This window comes from Dermacentor silvarum, chromosome 8, assembly GCF_013339745.2.
Source record: "Dermacentor silvarum isolate Dsil-2018 chromosome 8, BIME_Dsil_1.4, whole genome shotgun sequence".
In the NCBI taxonomy this organism is placed as follows: domain Eukaryota; kingdom Metazoa; phylum Arthropoda; class Arachnida; order Ixodida; family Ixodidae; genus Dermacentor; species Dermacentor silvarum.
Window position 1 is genome coordinate 143457258 of NC_051161.1, and position 21390 is coordinate 143478647.

The 21390-nt window shown below is 44.3% G+C and overlaps 1 protein-coding gene across 1 annotated transcript in view; it reads right to left on the reverse strand.

Moving 5' to 3' along the window:
• Nucleotides 1–17862: 17862 nt before the first annotated feature.
• Nucleotides 17863–21390, reverse strand: part of LOC125947733 (thiol S-methyltransferase METTL7B-like) — a 73242-nt gene continuing 69714 nt past the window's right edge. Inside the window, exon 3 of the mRNA XM_049672991.1 lies at nt 17863–18099. Within this exon, the coding sequence (XP_049528948.1) occupies nt 17866–18099 (234 nt within the window). The 3' untranslated portion in view covers nt 17863–17865. The remainder of the gene's footprint in view (nt 18100–21390) is intronic.

Genomic DNA, 21390 nt, shown 5'->3' on the forward strand with positions numbered 1-21390 from the left:
AAGATACTCGGAAAGGATGTCACTTGAGATGATAAACACAACGGTCTCCTTTCAATTGCAGCATAAGCAGAGCGTACAGAAGTCGGCCTCATAAGTTTGACGGATTTCTTTAAAGGCGGTCTAACTCCTCATCATGTCATCTCCCCTCATTCTTCTTGTACCACCACATTTTCGTTATTGTTGGCGACTTGTGTACGCCAAGTGTAGTATTTATGTTTTTCTTAACTCCACTCGGTATGTTCCTTTTACTTTGGCGGCATGATTTATTTTGTTTTAGATAAGCTAAAGAGGCAGTATTCTCTTCAGGAATTATATGAGTTAATAACATCAGAAATGAGATGCACACCATACCACCACTGCCCCCCATCCTCAAGCTCCCTCCCCTAGAGCGTTTACGAAGTGTGCAAACAATGACCAATATTCTATTTTTTAGCACAAGTGTTGTAATATTGGTGCTGGACTGAGGAGTAACTGCTGGTTATTTATTTTTTCTTAAATCTAGAAGTTTTAAATAGTTTGGCAGCTAACTATTGCAGTCATTTAGAGGTTTGACATGCATTCCAGTTGAAATAATAAGTGCTAAGGCTCATTTTTAGTGCAGCGACATTTCTGCTTGACTGTCTTCGTGTGATTTTACAATATTTACTCGTATTTATTTCTGCTCACAAAATTTTTCAGGTACCCATTTTGTATAACTCAAGAAGGCAACTGCAAGGCCACAAGGGTGTCAAGGAGCCAGCTCAGCCAGCTCAGCTTCACATGATGCAGAGGAGCGCACTCCAAAGCATGAAAATGCGTTGCCATGCAATTTGGACGAGAAAACTAAAATGTTGGTATATAGGGTGTACCATGTAGCTAAATGGCACCAAAAACTTTCAAGAGACAGTATGTCACACAAAGATGGAAATTATGTCATGCTCTGGGCAGTCATCTTGACTTAGTATGTTTTGTAACGTCTCTGATAGACAAGTCAAGGGAAAGCATGCTCTCTGGAGACATATACATATGAGCAGGTGTCATTGAAATGTTGGAAATATGTTTCAAGAAACAGCTGATTAGTTTTCTGACAAGTGACTACTTTTATTCTGGCCTCTCAACAGATATATCCACATCATAAAAAACAGTGGTACAATGAGATTGCAGATTTTCTTAGTGATATTAAACATACTTGCAATGAGCAGGTGTTGACTATAAAAAGCAAACGCTCACGCTTGGTTTGTGGCTGACATAATTTAACAACACGCAAATATAAGGGAGTAAATACAAACCACTGTCATTCTGAATTTTAAAGGGATATGGACACAAAAATTGGCGGGTGGTTTTTTGCGTCGGAACAAAAGTTGAACTGTTGAAAATGACGAATACAACAAGCTGCTTTGAAAAAAAAGAACGAGAAACATCTTTTTTTGTGCGATTTTCTGTTGCACCTTGCCTCCAACCAGGCCGCCGGCAGAAGCTTAAATTTTACGTCATCACCCCCACCGGCGCGCGCGCGCGGCCAAGGTCGGCCACAGCCGCCGCAGTGTTTACGGGGGTGTCGGTCCCTTGCAGCGTTTGTTTAACCTCTTTCGGCGATCTTCGCACGTTGTCCGTCCGAAATATTATCCCCATCGGCGCTCCACGCAGGTGGTGCGTCTTACATGTGCCTTCCCGCGGTCGTCGCTCGGTATTGACGCGTTCGTCGCGGCGGAAGGAAATGCCCAGACATTAGCTGTTATAACAGCATCGTCGGTCGTGACACGCCGTCGCACACGTTTCCCAGAGACGAGAAGGTGCGTAAACTTTGGATACATGCCTGTTAGTCATCACGCACAGCCTGGAGACCTCTAAAAATTACTTCATTTGCGCGGACCACTTCGTCGACGATGATTATGTGGCCAGCCCGGCTGTGTTTTTTTTTTTTTTTTTGAAAAGCCCTGTCATGCCGCTCAAAAGGCAATGCTTGCCTAACGCTGTGCCATCGGTCTTCTCACGAAAACGCAAGCCAGAAATGATCAGCGGCGCGTTGGAAAAAAGGAGGCGAAAAGATGTCGGTACTGTTTTCGTTCCCTTGCAGCCTTCTTGGGCAGTGTGGGGGCGAGGCTGGGGCGAGATGCCCGAGGCTGGGCACGAAGGCAGTAATGTCTTTAAAAAGGTTGGCAAAGCATAGTAAAACAATACAAGGCTAGCGAGCGCGACTCACGAGATCAGACACAAACACAGCTCTACTTTTCCATAGAAAAAAAAAAACTGCGCAAAATGACAGACAGGTGCTGCCATCTGTCGGCATAAACTACTATTCAGTCATCCACGCAGTGCTGAAAAAATTAAATTATGGCGTTTTACGTGCCAAAACCACGATCTGATTATGAGGCACGCCGTAGTGGGGGACTTTAGAAATTTGGACCACCTGGAGTTCTTTAACGTGCACCTAAATCTAAGTACACGAGTGTTTTCACATTTCGCCCCCATCGAAATGCGGCCGCCGTGGCACGCAGTGCTGAAGTACCCCGCAGCTGCCTCGCCTGCATGCGCTCTTGAAAAAGCAAGTTTACAGAGGAAATGACAAACAATTCTTGCACAAGTCTCTGGTGCAAAGCGAAATCGTCGCGCTACGGTCCGCGAAAACCTGACCGGCACTTCCATGGCCGCCTGCTCTCCTTCGTCGCTTGACGCGGAAGGCTCGTAACCGTAAGCGGTAATATTTATTGCCAAGTTAGAATGGTCCTCGTCTTCAGAGATGTTCTCATCGCTGGTAGAGGCACCAGAACTCGAATCCATGCTCGCGGTGGCGGCGTCGGTGCGCTTCGATATGACCGCGGCCGGCCGGCTGGCTATCCGACGAGTGAGTCGTGACGTCACGCCTTTCAAATCCCGCGGGTCGGGCGGCGAGGCGCGTGCTCACGAAACGCCAAAAATAAAGCCATCGGCTCAAAAATGAGCTAAGTGACTACTTCTTTTCGTTATAATCACACACGGAGGATTCATTTTCAGCATTTTCGTACAATTTTCAGATTTCGTGTCCGTATCCCTTTATGTGATGGCATGAAGCAGGCACATTTTCTTGACTTCCCCTTTATCTATTTTTATGCCCAATTTCAGAAGTATATGGCTTCCCTCCTAGGTTTCGAGAAACGGGCATAGCATTAGGAGCATTATGGGCAACGCATTAGGGGCAGAGCATTTCAGGTTTAAGAAGGCATTATTTTTTACGTACATGCTCACGGGACCAGTTCATTAATACCGCTCGCGCCTCTGGAAGCGGGACCAAGGCCTTTAATCGTTGCATACGCCGTGGTGCGCAAACTACGTCTTAATTAGAAGCCACAGAGTCGCTTTCAACTGAAAAATTAATGTGAAACATGCAAAATTGTGGTATCTCTTCCTGTGACACACTCAACCATGTGCTCTGACATGTACTTTACATTTTGATGAGGGTGACTAAATCTACTTGCCAGCCAAGTTTGCAAGTGGAAGCAGGGATGTGTTCAATGCAAAGAACTGTGAGAGCATCAGCGTGGAGCACTTTTTGAGCAAAAGGAAAAAGTAAAAACCCCTTAGCTCGACAACTTGAGCCGGCAAAAGCTTTAAAAGGCGAAATAAGACTAAAGCATTTCTGTACATAGTAAATTTCTGTTATTAAGATAGAGTGCACAGTGAGGTAGGAGAGAATGCAAGGTTAGAGGTTAGAGAGCAGTGGTGCCTATATTTTCATCCAATTCTTTGCCACGTCTTTGCACTCTAACTAGTATGGTCATCAACATCAGTCACTCGTGACCTGTTACGCAGAAATTTCCATTATCCAACTAAAATGACACTTGTTGATCATTTTATAAATCTTTATTGACCAGTGGAAGAACGGATTCTGACATTGCAGAGTATAGCTTTCGCCCACTGAACACTTCCTGTCTTCCCTTGAAACTGTGCAAGGCTTACAAATTGTGCTCTTAGTATCTCACGAAACAAGAGTAAACGAGATGAAGAAATAAACTGGAATACCTGCTTTATGCCCTTGTTCAAAAAAAAGAAGAAGGAAAGGCGTCTAATACACAAGTTGAATGTCAGTGCTGTGTGTGACACTTTCCCCATTGTGCTCTTAGTTACAGTTGAAATAGCCCAGAGATAAATGTTATTAAAATATGTAAAAACCCTGTAGCTGTGGAATGAAGCTTCAATTTGTCTGTATCTGAGTAATTAAATTTCATAGTGTGACAAATTAAATTAAATTAGTTAATATCGGCACAAAGGGGAGCATGGTTTCGAATGGGATGAATGATGCCATTTGCATCAGTAAAGTTTATTGTGATTGTCATACATAATTGTCATAGAACAGTAAAGTCTTAAACCAACAGCATGCACCAGAAATATGGAAATCGCTTAGCACAGTGTTGTGAACACTTAGCCGATGAAGCTACCATGCTACCAAAACAAACTGAATTGAGCATTTCAGACAATACAAAGAGAATGTGACAAAGACCTTTGTTTCGGGATAAATATCAGTAGGGGATCAGCTTTTTTGCTTGTCAAAGAAAATAAATTCCACCATGTATAAGCTAAGAACTGATTTGCCAGTGCAAACCCGTCTTTTAACAACAATTATGATGTGGCTTTGGGCACTGTATAAGCGTTCCCAGTACCAAATATACCTGTTTCAAGGGGGCGACACGATTCCATCGTCATGATTTTTTCTGCGTTAGTGTATTTTATCACTTTAGAAGGAAAAAAGCTCTGGTTTCAGAAAGTTGAACCAATTATAATAATGAGGATAGCAGAATACCAAAAATAGGTTCAAAAGAATAGTAATCTCAGATAGTCAGTAGTTGCTTATAATTAAAAACAGTGCAATAAATGGGAAATGAGAAAGACACCACAACAGAAACATGACACTGACTGTCGACTGAGGAATTCATTTGTATTGCTGTCCACATTTACAGTTGACATGCTACTTCATGGCGCACGTTTGTTGTAAAAAAAAGCCACTGAGGAAATAATGTGAATAAAGACATACAAACAAGCAAGAAACCATTTGTCACACAGCTGCCTTCATTTCAGTTGAAGCATTATTATATCAATTAGGCTGCGTATAGCTGTATGTTTCAACCTCATTCTTCTTTATGAAGAATGCTCCCATCAACTTTCCTATCACCAGATCACAATGCCAGTACAGGACAGTTCAGCAGTGCTGTAACAACAGCGAGCACATTGGTGACTTCATATTGTACTGTTGTTTGCTAAGGCACTTATTAAAATGCCTCCCAGTCTACCTGATGTAGATACACCTGCAGGAGAAAGGGATATCATAAATGGCGCAGCATGTGCATGTAACAACATGGTGGCACTCCTCGTTGTGCAATGTCTTTCTGAAGTCATTGCACCTCTCAACTTCTGCAAAGTGTGACCCAAATCATTCCGTGCTTTGAACATCAAGTTCTTTCTGCACCTTGCACGACATTCTTCAAAAAAAGGAGAGGCTATGAACATACTGCACCACTGTCTTCTGTTTACGTATAGTAATCATAGTGCTGGACTGAGTACTCACATGTCACAGTTTCAACTTTTCTACTTCAATTTCTACAGGGGACAGGGTAAGCAAACCATGAAAAAAAGCGATTTTTGTATTTTTTTTCTAAATTTGAAAGTACATTCCTTTCTGCATCTTTTTCAGTATCACACTTCAGTTTGCGCAATTTATATCAACCCAAAAAAAGCGTTCTGAAAGCAAATTGACCAGCGATACGCCCCTTTTTACGCACGCTGCGTTTTGGTAGCTTTGTTTCAGCGTTATTCTGCAAAAAAAACCTACAGTTTTCCTAATTTTAGCTGAAAGAAAAGCTATCTGGAAACAGCGTTTAAGTTGTGAGCCAAGAGAAGCCTGAGACGCTGTTTCCCGCGTTCCACGCGTTTTCCATGTGTTGAGTTTTGGTAGCGTTGGTTCTGGTGTATGTGCTGCGTATGTGCTGACAGAGCAACGGATCAACAAAACAGGCTCGGGAAGCTAAACGACAGCAAAAGAAGCGCGAAGCTGACCAAGATGATGACTATGCAGCTGGATCCTACTACATAAGTGGGTAATTTTTTGCAGAGTGAAAAGCGTGGGAATTAAGTTATTGTTTACTTTAAACTCAAGTTTCCTCAAAACAAGATTTTTCGTTATGTCGGTACCATTGTTTTCAATATGACAAAAGCTAGCATGCTGATTTTTTGTGTGCACACTAAATGGTTATGCGGCAATTATCTGAACCAAAATTAAGGCTGTACAATGAATAGTTTTTGTGAAATTAGAAGAAAATTGACAAAAATTGGTCTAATAGCATGTCTGGGAAGAAAAAAAATGCTTAATAACTTGCTTTTTTGTATAATAAACATTTTTTGGTTCAGTAGATAGAAGACAAAGTACTGAGCAAAGTGACATCAACCTCTGTACAATATCTATATTAGTTGCTGAAAAAAGTGCACCACAATATGCCCAAAATGCATGGGGAGTATAGGGCTTACTTTGTCCCTTTGACAGCATCTCCAAACTTTCACCTGTAAATAAGAAGACTGGCGCGAATTCTATGACCACGAACGTTAAACTGTATGACTCAGAGGAAGAAATGCCTAGAAGGAACTCCTGAAGTACTGCTCAGCACGACCTAAAATATTGAAAACTGAAATTGCCAAGCCATGAATCGCTACAACCTTGACTAGATCTCACGTCTACCTGATGGAATACAGCGCCGTGGCGCAGATCACGAAACCTAAAAAATCCAGATATCCAAAGTAGCTAACAAGTACAAGTTCGGAGATGCTGTTAAACATTTTAAATGGGTATGTGCCAGAACTCAGTCCAACGCTATGGTTTCCATGCGTAAAAAGAAGACAATGGTGTCGTACAGTCATGGCCTCTCTAATTATATGAAGATAGTCGTGGCAAGGTACCGAAGGGATTTGATGTTCTTAGCAAGAACAAAGCGTTGCCCAACAAGGCAGGTCACCATGTTTTTTACATGCACATGCGACTTTGTAAATGAGATTCCTTTCTCCTGCAGGTGCATCTACATTGGGCAGACAGGAGGCACTTTAACAAGCGCCACAATGAACACCCACAGCAATGCACTCACATTTGGCAGTGCGCTGATGTAGCTGGAGATGGTGTATTCGCTTTACCCGTTTCGAGACCAAGTAAGCGCGCGAAATTATGGATTGATTCATAAAAAACAAATCAAGGTATATATCTGCCAGCCTCCATTGTCCTCATTGATACCAAAATGACGCTGCTAGAATGAGGATAAATGCATGAAGTGGTGTTCTTTGCTGGTGTGCCATTTTTCCTCTAACTTGTTTCCTTGCATTGCTCCTGTATGTTTGGCTTGAACATGTGCCATGAACTACCATGCCAGATATAAAAAGGGGCAGCATCACAAGTACGAGTATGTTTGTACGAGTATATTGTCTGGCAGCGCGCATACCGGCCGCGCGCAGGTGTTGCGCCAGCGTTGCGCCGCTGTCGCTACACTTAGCACTGCACTATGGAGGAGCGCGAACGTAAGCGCAAACGTCGTGACTTGTGATCCAACACTTCGAGAATGAGACGCGGTCGCCCAACGGCAACACTGCGAAGCTAACCCCGAGCTACGAGCGCGAGAAGCAGCAGCACGCCAACAACGGCAGCAAGACCCCGAAGCGGAAGCTCGAGCAGCAGCCGTAATCGTCCAAGGAGCTTAGCTCCATCATCAGCATTCACTTCGTGGATCGGCTGCCAATTTTTTATAGATGGCAATCAAGAGGCGATGATCAGCCTCTATTATGACCTTCCATCCGTGTGCAAAGTGGTCAAATCGTTCACAGCCGTACAGAATGGCCATTGCCTCTTTTTCTATTTTAGAATACCGCTGCGCGGTATCCGATAATACCTTCGACGCATATGCCACGGGTTTCCAATGGCTGCCATGACGTTGCCGAAGCGTGGCGCCCATTCCATGTTGTGACGCATCGCAGGACACTTTAGTTTCTTTTTTGGGATCGAATATTGCTAGCAATGGGTGTTTGCTCAAAGTATCGGACAGTTGTTTCCACTCGTTCGCGTGGTTTTCTGACCGTTCAAAAACCGCGTCGTTCTTGATCAAGCTTCTGAGCAGCGTTTTTTTTTCTGAGTGAGCGACGGCACGAACTTGGCAAAATAGTTTTAAACGCCCAACATTCGTTGGACTGCCAGTTTGTCGGTGGGTGGCGGCATTTCTATCATACCCTTAATAGGGCAAGGGCTGGGCCTGATGCCTTCAGCACCGATAACGTCGCCCAGGAATTCGATATGTTCGACGCGATTGTGCACTTTGCTCGATTGAAAGTTAGGCCCGCCCTTTCTGCATCCTGTAGTACAAGGCGCAGACGCTCGTCGTGCTCTCTCCTTGCTGTACAGTCAACCACAAAAGTTTGCGGACCACGCGAGCGCGTGGCCAAGAGCCTCTTCGCGACACTTCCGCTACGTCACCAGCGATCGACAGCAGCGCTACGTTGAAGACGCATCCCTCCTTAAATCTATGGCCTGTCTATTTTCGCACTGTGCGCAAATATTTTCTACCTATCTCTTTCAACGTGACGCGCTCTTTGTTAGCCAGGGCTACTTGCTTATATTTTGAGAGCAGAATATCAGTACAAGTAATCAGACAGCGTATTCTTCGGCTGTTATCAGTTCTATTTTCGCGTAGCCACGCTGTTTTTTTTTTGTTTTTTTTCGTGAGTGCGTGAATGAGCGGTGAGGCAGCCATGGGACACAGATGCTTAGTCAGTAGGCAGAATTTTTCCGTTCCTCCCCCATCGCTAAGTGACAGTAGCGGCCGGGATTTGATCGCCTGCGCCCAGGTTTTGCTGCGCAAAGCCCGAACCACCGCGCTGCTATAGTGGTTACATTTAGAAAAATAAGAATAATCGGGTGCGATGACTCTTTTTATAACCCTTTGCGACACGGCGTCCTCGTTTGGGGACTCGAACTTCGGAGGCGCGTCCCACGCCACGTGTTTCTTCAAATGACCTAAAACTCAGTGTGCACATTCGTGTCCGCTTCCTGATGGGACAACTAGCGCTCAGTTAACTTCATTGTCCTGCGTATTGCTGCAGATGATCACTTTGCTGGAGACACTACCATGTTAGACAATCGTTCGACGTGCCGCGTTCCAAGACCAACGTCAAGAGTATTTTTTTTCTCCGGTCGACACGAATACAACCGAAAAAGCAAGTGTGCATGCGTTTCGAGCCTAATAGTTGATTCTTTTTATGCAAGCATTGAAGCTGACGGATTTCAGAATAATTAGATAATGAGTTATACGCTAATTAATTTTTTTTACTGAAACTCGCACAAAACAGCACATTGCTTCGTCTTCTTTCTTGGAATGTAATAGTGAGCGTCTTGAAATGATGCCATGCGCATTTGACGCATTTGCAGACAGTGCATCATAATTCGTGTCTGAAGGGGATGAATTTATTCACAAGAAATTTACAGAAGTGTCATGAAACATAGGTCTCTCAATGATCTAGTAGGAAGTGAAATGTCCGCCGTTTTCTAGCACCTTATTGATGCGTGTGGGCATCGACTCGTACAAAGATTCAGTAATCTCCGGTCGACCGCGCAGGCTTTCCCATTCTTGTGCGATCGCTTGCCACAGCGTATCGGCCGTGCGGCCGCGGTTGGCTCGTGTGGACAGCCGTTTCTTCAACATGCCCCAGACATTTTCTATGGGATTCAAGTCGGCGCCACATGGAGGCCACTCAAGCTGGCAAACAGCATGTTCTTCTAGCAATGACTGGACGATACGTGCTTTATGGATCGGGCTGCGGTCGTGTTGAAAAAAATAGCAGCCGTCGCTGAAGGGACCGTCCAGCGCATACGGAACGAGGTGTCTAGTGATGACGTCGCAGTACCGTGACGCAGTGAAGGGCCCTTCCAGACGCACAAGGGGACCAATGCCATCTTTGCTGATTGCTCCCCACACGCTCACGGAACACCGTCCACTGGATAGAACACTCTGTGTGTAATTAGGCAGATATCTGCAAGAAATAGCACACAATTGGGTTCCAGCGGCGCGTCTAAAAATGTTGTGATTCCTCTTGCGTATGAACTTTATAATGCTGTTATAGAGTTGCAATAGAAAACGTGCAAACATCATTAGATAGTACTGAAAGACCCACTGGCAGCTTTTAATTAGCTTCTGAGTAAGTAGTACTATGAAACAATCGTTAATGTTTTCAACATAATACCACTACAGAAAAATCTCGTAATGTCCAAAAGCTCATTTTACGTGAAACATGTTGTGATGCAGAATTAGCTTCGTGAATTAACTGCCAATACACTGTAAACACAATGAAGTAAACACAATTTTCTATGCATCCGCTTTTTCTTTATTTTTGATGACAGTGAAACACCTCCCTACCCTTTCTCTCAAGACGCAGAAGCAGCAACACTCATTGGACCAAGAAGCTGCCAACCAAAGTGCGCCAGTAAACGTCGCGTAAAAAAATCGTCGCAGCGCTTCGTGAAACTTATCTACCCACTGGCACACCAGTCGACAAAGGTTGCAGTGATTGCTCCGATACTGCTATCAAGCCAGATATGTGGCGGTCTTATCGCAGACAGTGCTCTGCGTCAACACAACGAACTAACAATGTCATGCACGGGAATAAAAAAAATTAACAGGCAGGCGAGTACCAAGAGGGCTCATATCCGGGAGAGCACCCCTGTCGCCGCTAGGTGGCGTACCGCTAGGTGGCGCGGATAGGCAGTCTGGTACACGCTCGCGTGGTCCGCAAACTTTTGTGGTTGACTGTACCCCAGATTTGTATGGCGTCAACATATACTTTAACACCAGGGACTGCTTCAAAAATTTCATTAAGCGTCTGCTGAAGGACATCTGGCGCTGACGAAATGCCAAATGGTAGCCTCAATAAACGGTAACGTCCAAACGACGTTGAGAATGTACAAATCCTCGACGTTTCTTCGTCTAACGGGACTTGATGGAATCAGAGTTCGCACGCAATCGTATAGACTACCACATCTGCGAGTTCTGCTTAGATATCTTCGCGTCTCGGCATTTCGTACTGTTCCTACTTTAGATTTTCATTAATCTTTTCGAGGATCAATGCAAACACGGAGCTTGCCGTCCTTCTTTCGTACAAGAACAAGTGGGCTCACCCAGTCTGTAGGTTCCTTGACTTTGACGGCTATTCCGGCTCGCTCCATGCGCTGTAGTTCTTCCTTGAGTGGTTCCTGCAGGGCCAGGGGCTCCCGGCGAGATGTATTGACGACTGGTTTTGCTCCCTCGCGAAGTACCATCCTGTAGCGTCGCTGAACGCAGCCTGTGCCATAAAACAAGTCAGGAAAATTTTTAACCTAGCCGGGTGACACGGGGTCTCCCCTGTGTCTTCTCTGGACCTAAATAAAGTTATTTCACTCACTCACTCACCACATTCTCTGAGCTGTTTTCAGATACACTGTGAACTTCTCGGGACAGAAGCCCTGCTTGTTCACATGCTTGCAGGTCAAGTATCGCTTGACGTCTGTTGCGCACAATGAAGAAGTCCATTATGGTTTTGCGGATGTCAATTTCCACTTCTGCCCTGATAACACCCAAGTGTTTAATCAGACCCCCACCGTACGAACGCAAGACCGCACTGTTGGGTTGCAGTGAGGGCTTCGGGTGCGTTTTTTAAAAGATCCGAAGGGCAGCAAGTTGGCTTCAAATCCCGTGTCCACATTGAGTTGCACTGACGCATTGTATACGCGTGCTTCTACAGTCCAGTCGCGTTCACTGTTGATTTTGTTAACCGAAATTTCGAGGACGTCAAAGTCGTCTTCCGACTCTTCCAGTTCATCGACATTAGCATTCGCCCTGCAGAAAACTGCGAAGTGGTTCTTTTTTGCACTTTCCGCATGCTTTTCCGAACGCAGGACAATTACGCAGCTCGTGTGTTCGCCCGCATTTCCGACACTTGTAGTCTCTGCGCCTTTCAGTACGTGCCACAGGGCTTTGACTTGCGCACCGGGTCAACCTGCTTTATATCTTAATCCGAAGCTTTTTGGTGCGAAGCGGATATTTCTGCCGCCTTACAAGCTTTCTCGGCATTTTCCAAGGTAAGCTTGTTCTGTGCTAGCAGCTTGTCTCTTAATTTAGTATCCCTAGTTCCGAAGACAGTTTGGTCTCAGACCATTGAATCAATCAATGCACCAAATTGCAGCACTCGGGCTTGAGTCTTCAAATACTTCAGGAAATGTTGGAAAGGCTCACCCGGCTCTTGGACCCTTTTCCGGAAGACGTACCGGTCGTAGACTTCGTTTTGTTGGCGTCGCAGTACTCCTCGATCTTCTTGACCACCGTAGCTTAGTCAAGGTTGCTTTCGCCTTCCGCAAAGGTGAAGGTATTGTATACCTCAAGAGCTTCTTCGCATGCGATACTCAGAAGAAGGGCACCTTTCGCAGACTCCGGGCGAAGCTTCTTGTCGGTGGTTTCGGCCAACGCCAGGAACAGGTTGAATTTCTGTATGAACTTCCAGTTCCTAGTGATGTCCCCTGTAAAACCTAGTGGGTCCGGTGGCTTTAGAAATTCCATCGCTGTTGTTTTCCAGGCGCACCGGAACGCCTATCAAAATCGGTGAAATCCCACTTCTGACACAATGTATCGTGTGATGCGATAAAGCAAGAAGACATCCTCGGATTGCGGGAGAATGAACAACTGCTTTTATTTGAGTGTGCTTATATACATGTCGGTGGCAAGGGATGACAGCATGCGCGGAACACCGTCCGCGCATAACGCGTGCTCGGTTCACATAACACACTTGATACACTCCGTTACATCTTTCTTTCTCTCTCTCTTTCTTTCTTGTTCTTTCTTTCTTGTCCCTGGCTCATACCCGCATCTCCAATGAGGGTATGAGCCAACACGTGATTTTATTATCGATAATCGTGGCATAACTGACGAGCATGTGATGTTATTGATGTCATAACCCATCAGTTATGTTAGTCATACATTCGTATCCTTCCATGCCAATTTTGGTACATACCAAGTGAACGAGACGCTACAAGATCGTTGCTAACTTCTGGTGTACAAGGATGCGATCTCCAGGAGCCTAACCTTTAGCAGCTTCGCTGCAATAACGTTTCTTGCGCAATTTAGTTTACCAGCATAATGCTTAGCAGCTGACCTGGGTCTGTATAACGTAAAACTATTCCAGTCTACTTTTATTCTAAATCGGAGATTAGCTCTCCGTGATAGGTCAGAATGGTTCAAGACCAGCCCATACGGGCTGGCGCCACGCCCATATTGGCCGAGCCCGAAATATTTTGACTTATAACGGAGCGCTAATGGATGATTTGGAATAAAAGTAGACTGGGAATAGTTTTTCCTTATGCCGGCCCTAGCAACCTCTGGCATATAATTACACGCGTCTTGTGCTTGAAATGCGTTTTCTGGCCAGTACTGTGGTGCATCTTACTCTTCAATCGTAGTGTCAATACTTTGCGAGTTTGGGCACGTTTGTTCTTTGTTTTTCCATTGTATTCTTTATTTTTTTCATGTTGTCAATTGAAAATGAATATTTCTCACTGCATTAGCGATGAAAGTTTAGAGAATGTGTTTATGTATGCAAGGTGTATTGTAAATGAGGCGTAGAAGCACACTGTTTGGGGGAGTGGAAGCACTTGGTTTGGGGGAACACTAATACTCTTGGAGGGTGCAGTATTCCTACTCCGCGGAATAGTTCTAGCTCTCTATTTAAGGAGCACTAATACGCTGTCTGGGGGAGCTGCTATGCTCTCTCTGAGGTGAAGGTGTTTTACTCTGGAAAAGCGACTTACGTATGGGATAAGCAGATACTCCCTCAAAGAGAGTTCATGGAACTCTCTTTGTTTTTAGAGTGTACAGCGAGCTGACCCGCGGTGGAGATGGTGCAGGCGCTCAAGCACTCAGCAAAGTGAAGCGAAACTTCAACACTCTCTTTGGAATCACGCATAAAACATACAGTAAAGCATTCGTTTCATTAAAAGACAAGCACGAAACATGCACCCGAACCACATACTTGATGACTAGCCCGCGAGAAATTCATAAGGGCGTTCTATGCCGCTTCTCGATGCATGCGTCCGAGGCGTAACTGTTTAAAAATTGGACTTCCGTGCTAGAGGTTCCCTATTAGAATCCTGCCATCGAACATTTTTGTTAATATTCTTTTGTTTATATCATAACGATTTATTGATAATAACGAGTTTACAAAGTCAAGAAGCCGTTTGAAGGGAGAAGGTCAAAGTTTAGGCAGATCCATGTACTTCCCGTAATTCCCATGCTGCCTGAACCATCCCGATTGTAGCTCCCATAAACAGTTCCGTTGCAGCACTTGCAATACTGCTATGTGTTGGCCACGCAGTGTTAGGGCTCTCGAGGTGCCACAGCGACCACAAAGCGATTATCACTCTATATAAGAAAACCATGAGCCAACGCGATAGGTCAGACACCGTGCCATTTTCCCGTGTATTCTGAACTGTCTCCTCTTTTCGAGCAGTCCTAGCCTGCGCACGTTTATTTTTATTTTTCTGTACCATTCATCAAAAGTGGCGACCCGGTCGAAATGGTCTCCAGTCTTTTACATCTTAGAATGCATCGCCATTGAACGGTTTGTCCGTGCGAAGCGCGTTGACAATCCATAGTACTGAATCAGTTGGGAATCTCCTTCGTTTGACTTGATGTTGTTGTCGACCTTTCGCTCGCGACGCTTCCCAGTGGACCGTTCTGCGGTGATAGGTCTTTGAGGTGGTGGCTGTTTTGATGGATTTCTGTCACCCGGAAGTACTGGCGTTGTTAGCTTCTGGATCAGGTTCGACGTGCTTAGGGCGTTGGTTTACTCAGCACCTCCACCAGTTTATTGCGAGAGGAAACAGGCAATGCACTCAGCTCGGAGTGAACGGCTGTTTACTATTCTGCAGCAACAACCATTACTTTCTCCGTCCTCGTCGTGTATTGCTAAATAGAGCGCGGTAATATCTTTATTTTCGATGCATTTTGTCAGCTCGTGTTTTCAATCCTAACTCACCAATGAACGTAGAACTACTACGTCTTTCGAAAGAACAACCGCATCTCACTAGGTGAAATGCAGAGCGCACAAAACAGCCTCTGAAAATGTGCCGCCGTGTACGAAAGGAAGGTGGAAACAAAAAAGGCACCTGTGGTAACGCGAATGTCCCTCGGCTACGATATGGGAGAATGAAGAGAACAGGAGAGGAATATCACGAAAGTAATATTGCTTGCAGGCACTTATTCCAACTGGAAAGAGCCTCTCCTGTTGGCAGTGTTGTTGCCGTCCATGAACCTTCAAGTCCTCGCCACATATCCCATACGTATATCTCATCATCATCAGCCTATTTTTATGCTCACTGCAGGACGAAGGCCCCTTCCAGAGATCTCGATTTACCCTCTTGCAATAGATGGATGCGAGTAACGCCTGTCAATTCTCTTTCATCACACCACCTAATTCTCTGACGTCCACGACTGAGCTTGCCTTATCTTGGCACCCATTCTGTTTACTCTAACGGACTGCCAGTTATCTTCCCTACAATTGAGATACAAGTAGCCAGTATTTCACCTACTGCTAAATTACCTTAAAATTCTTGTGGTAGAACACTCCCAAACAACGCACCGATAACGAAGTCAATTCCGTTGGAGTATAATATTTAAACAGATATGTTGTTTTACTATCCCTCTTTATTTTTTGCAATAGGTCGGCATTTGTATGGCACATCAGTTCGGCGGGAGCCCACAAGGTGGAAAATTATCGTCCACCTAACCCTACCACTAAGTTACAAAGCAAACCCATATACGGTTTCCACACAACTCATTTACTATATTCGCTGTCTTTGTGCTTGAAGTTGTCGCATAATCTGAGCTGAGATCTGCTAGCTTCCTGGTTATCTCAGATGGGAGAACTACAGCCCAGAAATGTAGTTGGGCCGGATTCGGTTCCCAGAGCAGGAAAAACTTTTCAAGTGCCAAGCTTTCATTTTGAGCAACCCGTACGGGCTTCATTTGTATGTTCATGCATGGAGTTGAGCGGACATGTTTTGCCTTCATGGATCGGCTTAGTAGTAAGCAAACAGGTATTAATTTGCGTAGTTGTAAACGTATAATTGTCTTACCCCGAAATAATTTTTTCAATGGAACAGTACCAACGTCATTGAAGCTGAATGCGCATCGCAACAAAATGAAAGAAAGAAATCTCTTTATAGAAAAGCAGATTGGTTTAGCTTACGTGCTGCGCTGTTGGGAAGGGCGTGGAGTGGAATACCCCCAAAAGCTGGAGGCGCAAGAAAAGAAGTTTAAAAAAAATAACGAAGAAAAGGTGCAGGTCTGCTCATCTTATCACCAGTAGAGTAAGTTTTTGGGCAATGAAGGAAAGTACTCTTGGTAAATTTTGACAGGTAATTAAAAAATGACATTCTTGAGGAAATAAACTAGATCGCACTTTAGACAGCAAACCTATTGAGTCAATATATCAGAACCGGAAGTTCAGGGCGTTGCGCTCTTTCAAAGGGCGCCTGTTTAAAAGTCAAAGGGCCTTGGTCTAGCTTTGCTGCGTTCAGCAGCAGCATTTATTTATTTGCGCTCCCGTGTGTCACTTCGTGCCCGTTTCATATCCAGTGTTCGTTTCGCCCCTGTGGCGTCCTACTGTACTTAGCGCAAGAAAAAAAACGAATGCACACCAACTAGCCCAATTCATAGCTCTTCTAAATGTTATTCAGCAGCAGAGCTCAGCAGAAAGGCATACAAACGCCAGTATCAGCCTGTACGAATGTGCCACAGTAAAAACCCTAATGTATCAATAAAAGAAGGCTAATTGCTTGAAATCCAATAGCATCAAAATTGCAGTTTGGCGGAATTGGTTAATAATGAAGAATATATCGTATCCAAGCAATCTTGACACAACTGCACGGCTGCCAATTGACAATTGTTTAATTATAAGCCGTTAAATCGCATCTTAAGCAGACGACGACTGCAGCTGGAGTTGAGCGCATACAACGTAAGTCCCACCTCATAACCTTCGAGGTTTTTCAGCGTGCCATGAGCAGCCGCAGGCGCCGCATAATCTCGGATGTTATGCCGAGCAGCCGCGAGTTCTATACTCCGCTGCAGACATCAGGTGCAACGCTGTGGAGGCTAGAGAGACTTTTAACACTGGCTGTGTCGCACTTGCAAATAGTTTGATATTTTTTACAACAATCGTGCGAAACTGTTCTTTAGTATGAGCTAAGTATTGACTGAAAAACGCTTTAGCCCTTAGAAACAAACTACGGTATATGGCTGATAATGATTTGCTTTAGATCGATTTGCTTTTCGGTGTTTATTTCCCTCCGGTTTTTCTTTATGTGCAGCCCGTCGCCGCGGTCTCACGTGCATGCTCGTGCGAACAAACGCCGTTGGCGCGCAACGAGGCATTGACGACACGGGCGGAGTGGTAAATTGTCGTGACGGAACTGCTTGCGTCGCTCCCACAGCATTACACCTGATGTGTGAAACGGATAATAGGTCACTTTAGGCGACAGGTAATCACGGCGCTTTCTTTAGTTTCGGTGTGAAAAACAGCTATCATTGCGAGCTTTTCGTGACACATGTATTTATTTCACATGTAAAATTTTGCAAAGAAGGATTCTCCATACCTACACAATCCCAACTTAGGCTTTTTATGGTACCCAGAATTTTGTGGCAGTAGGCCTTTATTGCCATGAAGAATAATATTTGATTAAGGCATGATAAGTGATGTCGCTTTTCTCCTGAAGAAGCTTTTATTTCGCTCTCTAAGAGATAATTCCAGGACATAGTGTATACAACCAAAGTTGCAGCCAGTGGACGACCATCACACCTTAAGCTGCGTTGCTTATGAGATGGCGATTCCGTACGCTTGACGGCGCAATATAACGTCGATGTCTGCATCAATGTAGTTGGCCATGACATGCGAGAATCCAGCGTCTTCGATTTGCTGAACAGAGTCTCTGTTCAGGTGACAGTTGCAGCATGTTACCTTCCACAGGGGAGTTACCGCATTTTGAACAAGCCTTTGCCACGTGCCACGAGGAAAAGCTACGTGCTCCAGGAAGACGAGCGTCCCGCCCTGAAAGAAAAAGTATGTATATTGTAGGGTTATACGTGCCAAAACTACGATACGATTATAAGGCACGGCGTAGGTTAAAGGGAAGGGGGGAGGGAGGACTACGGATTAGTTTTGATCACCCTAGTGCTTTTTTTAACGTGTGCCAAAATGAATTTGAACGAGCGTTTTCGCATTTCCTCGTCATGCAAATGCGGCAGCTGATGCAGGAATTGAACTTGCGATGTGGAGCTCAGCTGCGCAACGCCATAGCCCCACGGTGTCTTAGCGCGCGGTGCGCCACGCTCTGGAATCGGGAAATATCTTCATAAACAATATTTGGCCGCACATGGCTAATGAAGTGACAGATAGAATTCGCTGAACTGTCAAAACTGATTAACAAGAAGAAATTAAGGGATATCCGAAATTATAACGCGGAAAAGATTAAGGAAGCAGTAAAATATGCACGCAGCATGAAATCTGTGAAAGGAAAACTTGGCATAGGACAAGGCAAGATGTATGCACTGAAACATAAGCAGGGTAATATCATTCGCAATTTCGATGACATAGTAAAAGCAGCGGAACAATTCTATACTGACCTGTGCAGTACCCAGAGCAGCCAAGCTACTTTCATTCGAAGTAGTGATGAACAGGATACAGAGGCCCCTTCTATAACAAGCGCTGAAGTTAGAAGGGCCTTGCAAGACACGACGAGGGGAAAAGCTGCTGGAGAAGATGGAATAACAGTCGATTTAATCAAGAATGGAAGAGATATCATACTTGAAAAGCTTCCGGCCCTTTATACGCAATGCCTCACAACTTCAAGTGTACCAGAGAGGTGGAAGAACGCCAACATTATACTAATTCATAGGAAAGGAGACGTTAAAGAATTGAAGAATTATAGACCCATTAGCTTGCTTTCAGTATTGTATAAAATATTCACCAAGATAATTTCCAATAGAATCAGGGCAACACTTGACTTCAGCCAACCAAGAGAACACGCTGGCTTCAGGAAGGCATATTCTACGACAGATCACATCCATGTTATCAATCAGGTAATAGAGAAATCTGCTGAACACAATCAACCTCTCTTTATGGCTTTCATAGATTATGAAAAGGCATTTGGTTCAGCAGAGATACTAGCAGTCATAGAGGAATTACGTAATCAATAAGTACAGGAGGCATACGTGAATATCTTGTCAAATATCTACAAAGATTTCACAGCTACCTTGGTTCTCCAGAAGAAAAGTAGAAACTTATCTATCAAGAAACGGGTCAGGCAAGGAGACACAATCTCTCCAATGCTATTCACTGCGTGCTTTGAAGAAGTATTCAAGCTCTTAGACTGGGAAGCCTTGGGAGTGAGGATCAACGGTGAATATCTCAGCAACCTTCGGTATGCAGATGACATTGTCCTATTCAGCAACAATGGGGGTGAATTACAACAAATGATTCAAGACATTAGGTGTAAGAGTGGGGTGGCCATGTAATGCGTAGGACGGATAACCGGTGGACCATTAGAGTTACAGAATAGATACCAAGAGAAGGGAAGCGCAGTCGAGAAGGGCAGAAAACTAGGTGAGGCTATGAAGTTAGCAAATTTGCAGGTGCAAGTTGGAATCAGCTAGCGCAAGACAGGGGTAATTGGAGATCGCAGGGAGAGGCCTTCATCCTACACTGGACATAAATAGGCTGATGGTGATGATGATGATGACTAATGAAGGATTATAAACTAAGTGATAGCCTTCTCATTATTTTACAGGCCTTGCTTTACACATGTGAGAATTCGTTATTTTTTATAAGATAAATGTTGCTTATATACTACGCGTCTACTTACACCGTAGATAACCTCATCAGTAACTTGTTAAAAAATAGCTTATCCGTTCAGCTTACGAAAATCTCATAAAAACATGAAAGATGCCCTAGACGAAAGGCGTCAGTTCAGCTTTGGCTTGAGGGTTTATTAGGCCACAACCATGCATTCAGTGCGTCCTCCTCTAAAAAGACGCGGTTTGCTTACTGAGCGTCTATCTTTTGCAAGATAATGCTGGCATCATGCCTGTTTCACGATGCTTTCTTACTGCTAGAGAAACCAACGTCTTTAAATCTATGTGCGCCGTAAATAAATAACGTGCAGCAAGATTAAGAAATAAACATTTTAACATTAAAAGCACCGAATGAAAACTGGCTGTATCAAATTTGCCTCACAATTCTTCTTATTGTTTTTTCTGTGAAATATTCACAGCTACAAGTTCAAGTAATGGGTGTCTTAAATGACAGTTCTTGGCGGTTCAGTCCAGTGGACAGCATGTTACAGGTCAGGAATAACACTTATGTGCCAAAGGTGCCGGTACCTAACGTTTAGTGTTGCTTTTGAGAACCATGTATTATTGTTATGTAACATGCAATATTGTGAGCATTATGCATATTGTTGTTATTTCGGTATGTGCACAGCTGTCGACGTTTGAAGAAAAACGCGGGAGTAGTGATACAGCAAAATTAGGTCTTCCTTCGGGAGCCTATTATTTGGAAAGTGGTGGCGCAAAATGTTGTTGAACTTTACATATTTCTCTCTGACGGCTTGTTTCAAACTGGCGACAAATTGTGCGTACATTTGTTGAGCTTTTTTTCTTTTACGGAATGTGTCACCATACCATTTCTGTTATTTTTAGCACACCAGTCTCCCTCCACCTAAGCTAATATCTTGCTACCTTAATAAAGCTGATGCTGACACGCCAGTTCATGGCGTGTCAATAATATGGCACGTCAATAAAGCCGTGAAGCTTGCTAGCCATCTGCCATGACAGGCACCTGCCATACATCGTTCTTTACTGCATCCATTTCGAATAAAAGTACGTCACCTCTTCAAAAATGTTTGCTTGTCTAAGGCTCATGGATGGCCTGACAACATGAGGCAGTAGCCCTTCCGAAAATCTATAGCCCCGAACACCAATTTTATATGTGCGACTTTCTGAAGACACGTGTTTGCTGTTTAAATATAGAGTGATATCTCACAATCATCTTCGTCAATGTCTCTGTGTACAGAGTTTCACTGCTTAAGGAATGCGGCAGCGCATGATTCAAACACCCAAGGGCTCCTGTGTTCACGCACATCATTGGATGTGCGTGACAGCATCACGTACGTCACCTCACTTCGGTGAAGACAGGACCACCTGCCGACACGTGTTTTAGAGGTAAGAACGTATTCATTTTACAAGAGTTATATTAAGAACATTATGTGATTGTATTACAACTTTACTGTGTAAGCACGCTGAAATGCCTTGCTGAAATGTAAAAATGCGAGACGATTTTTTT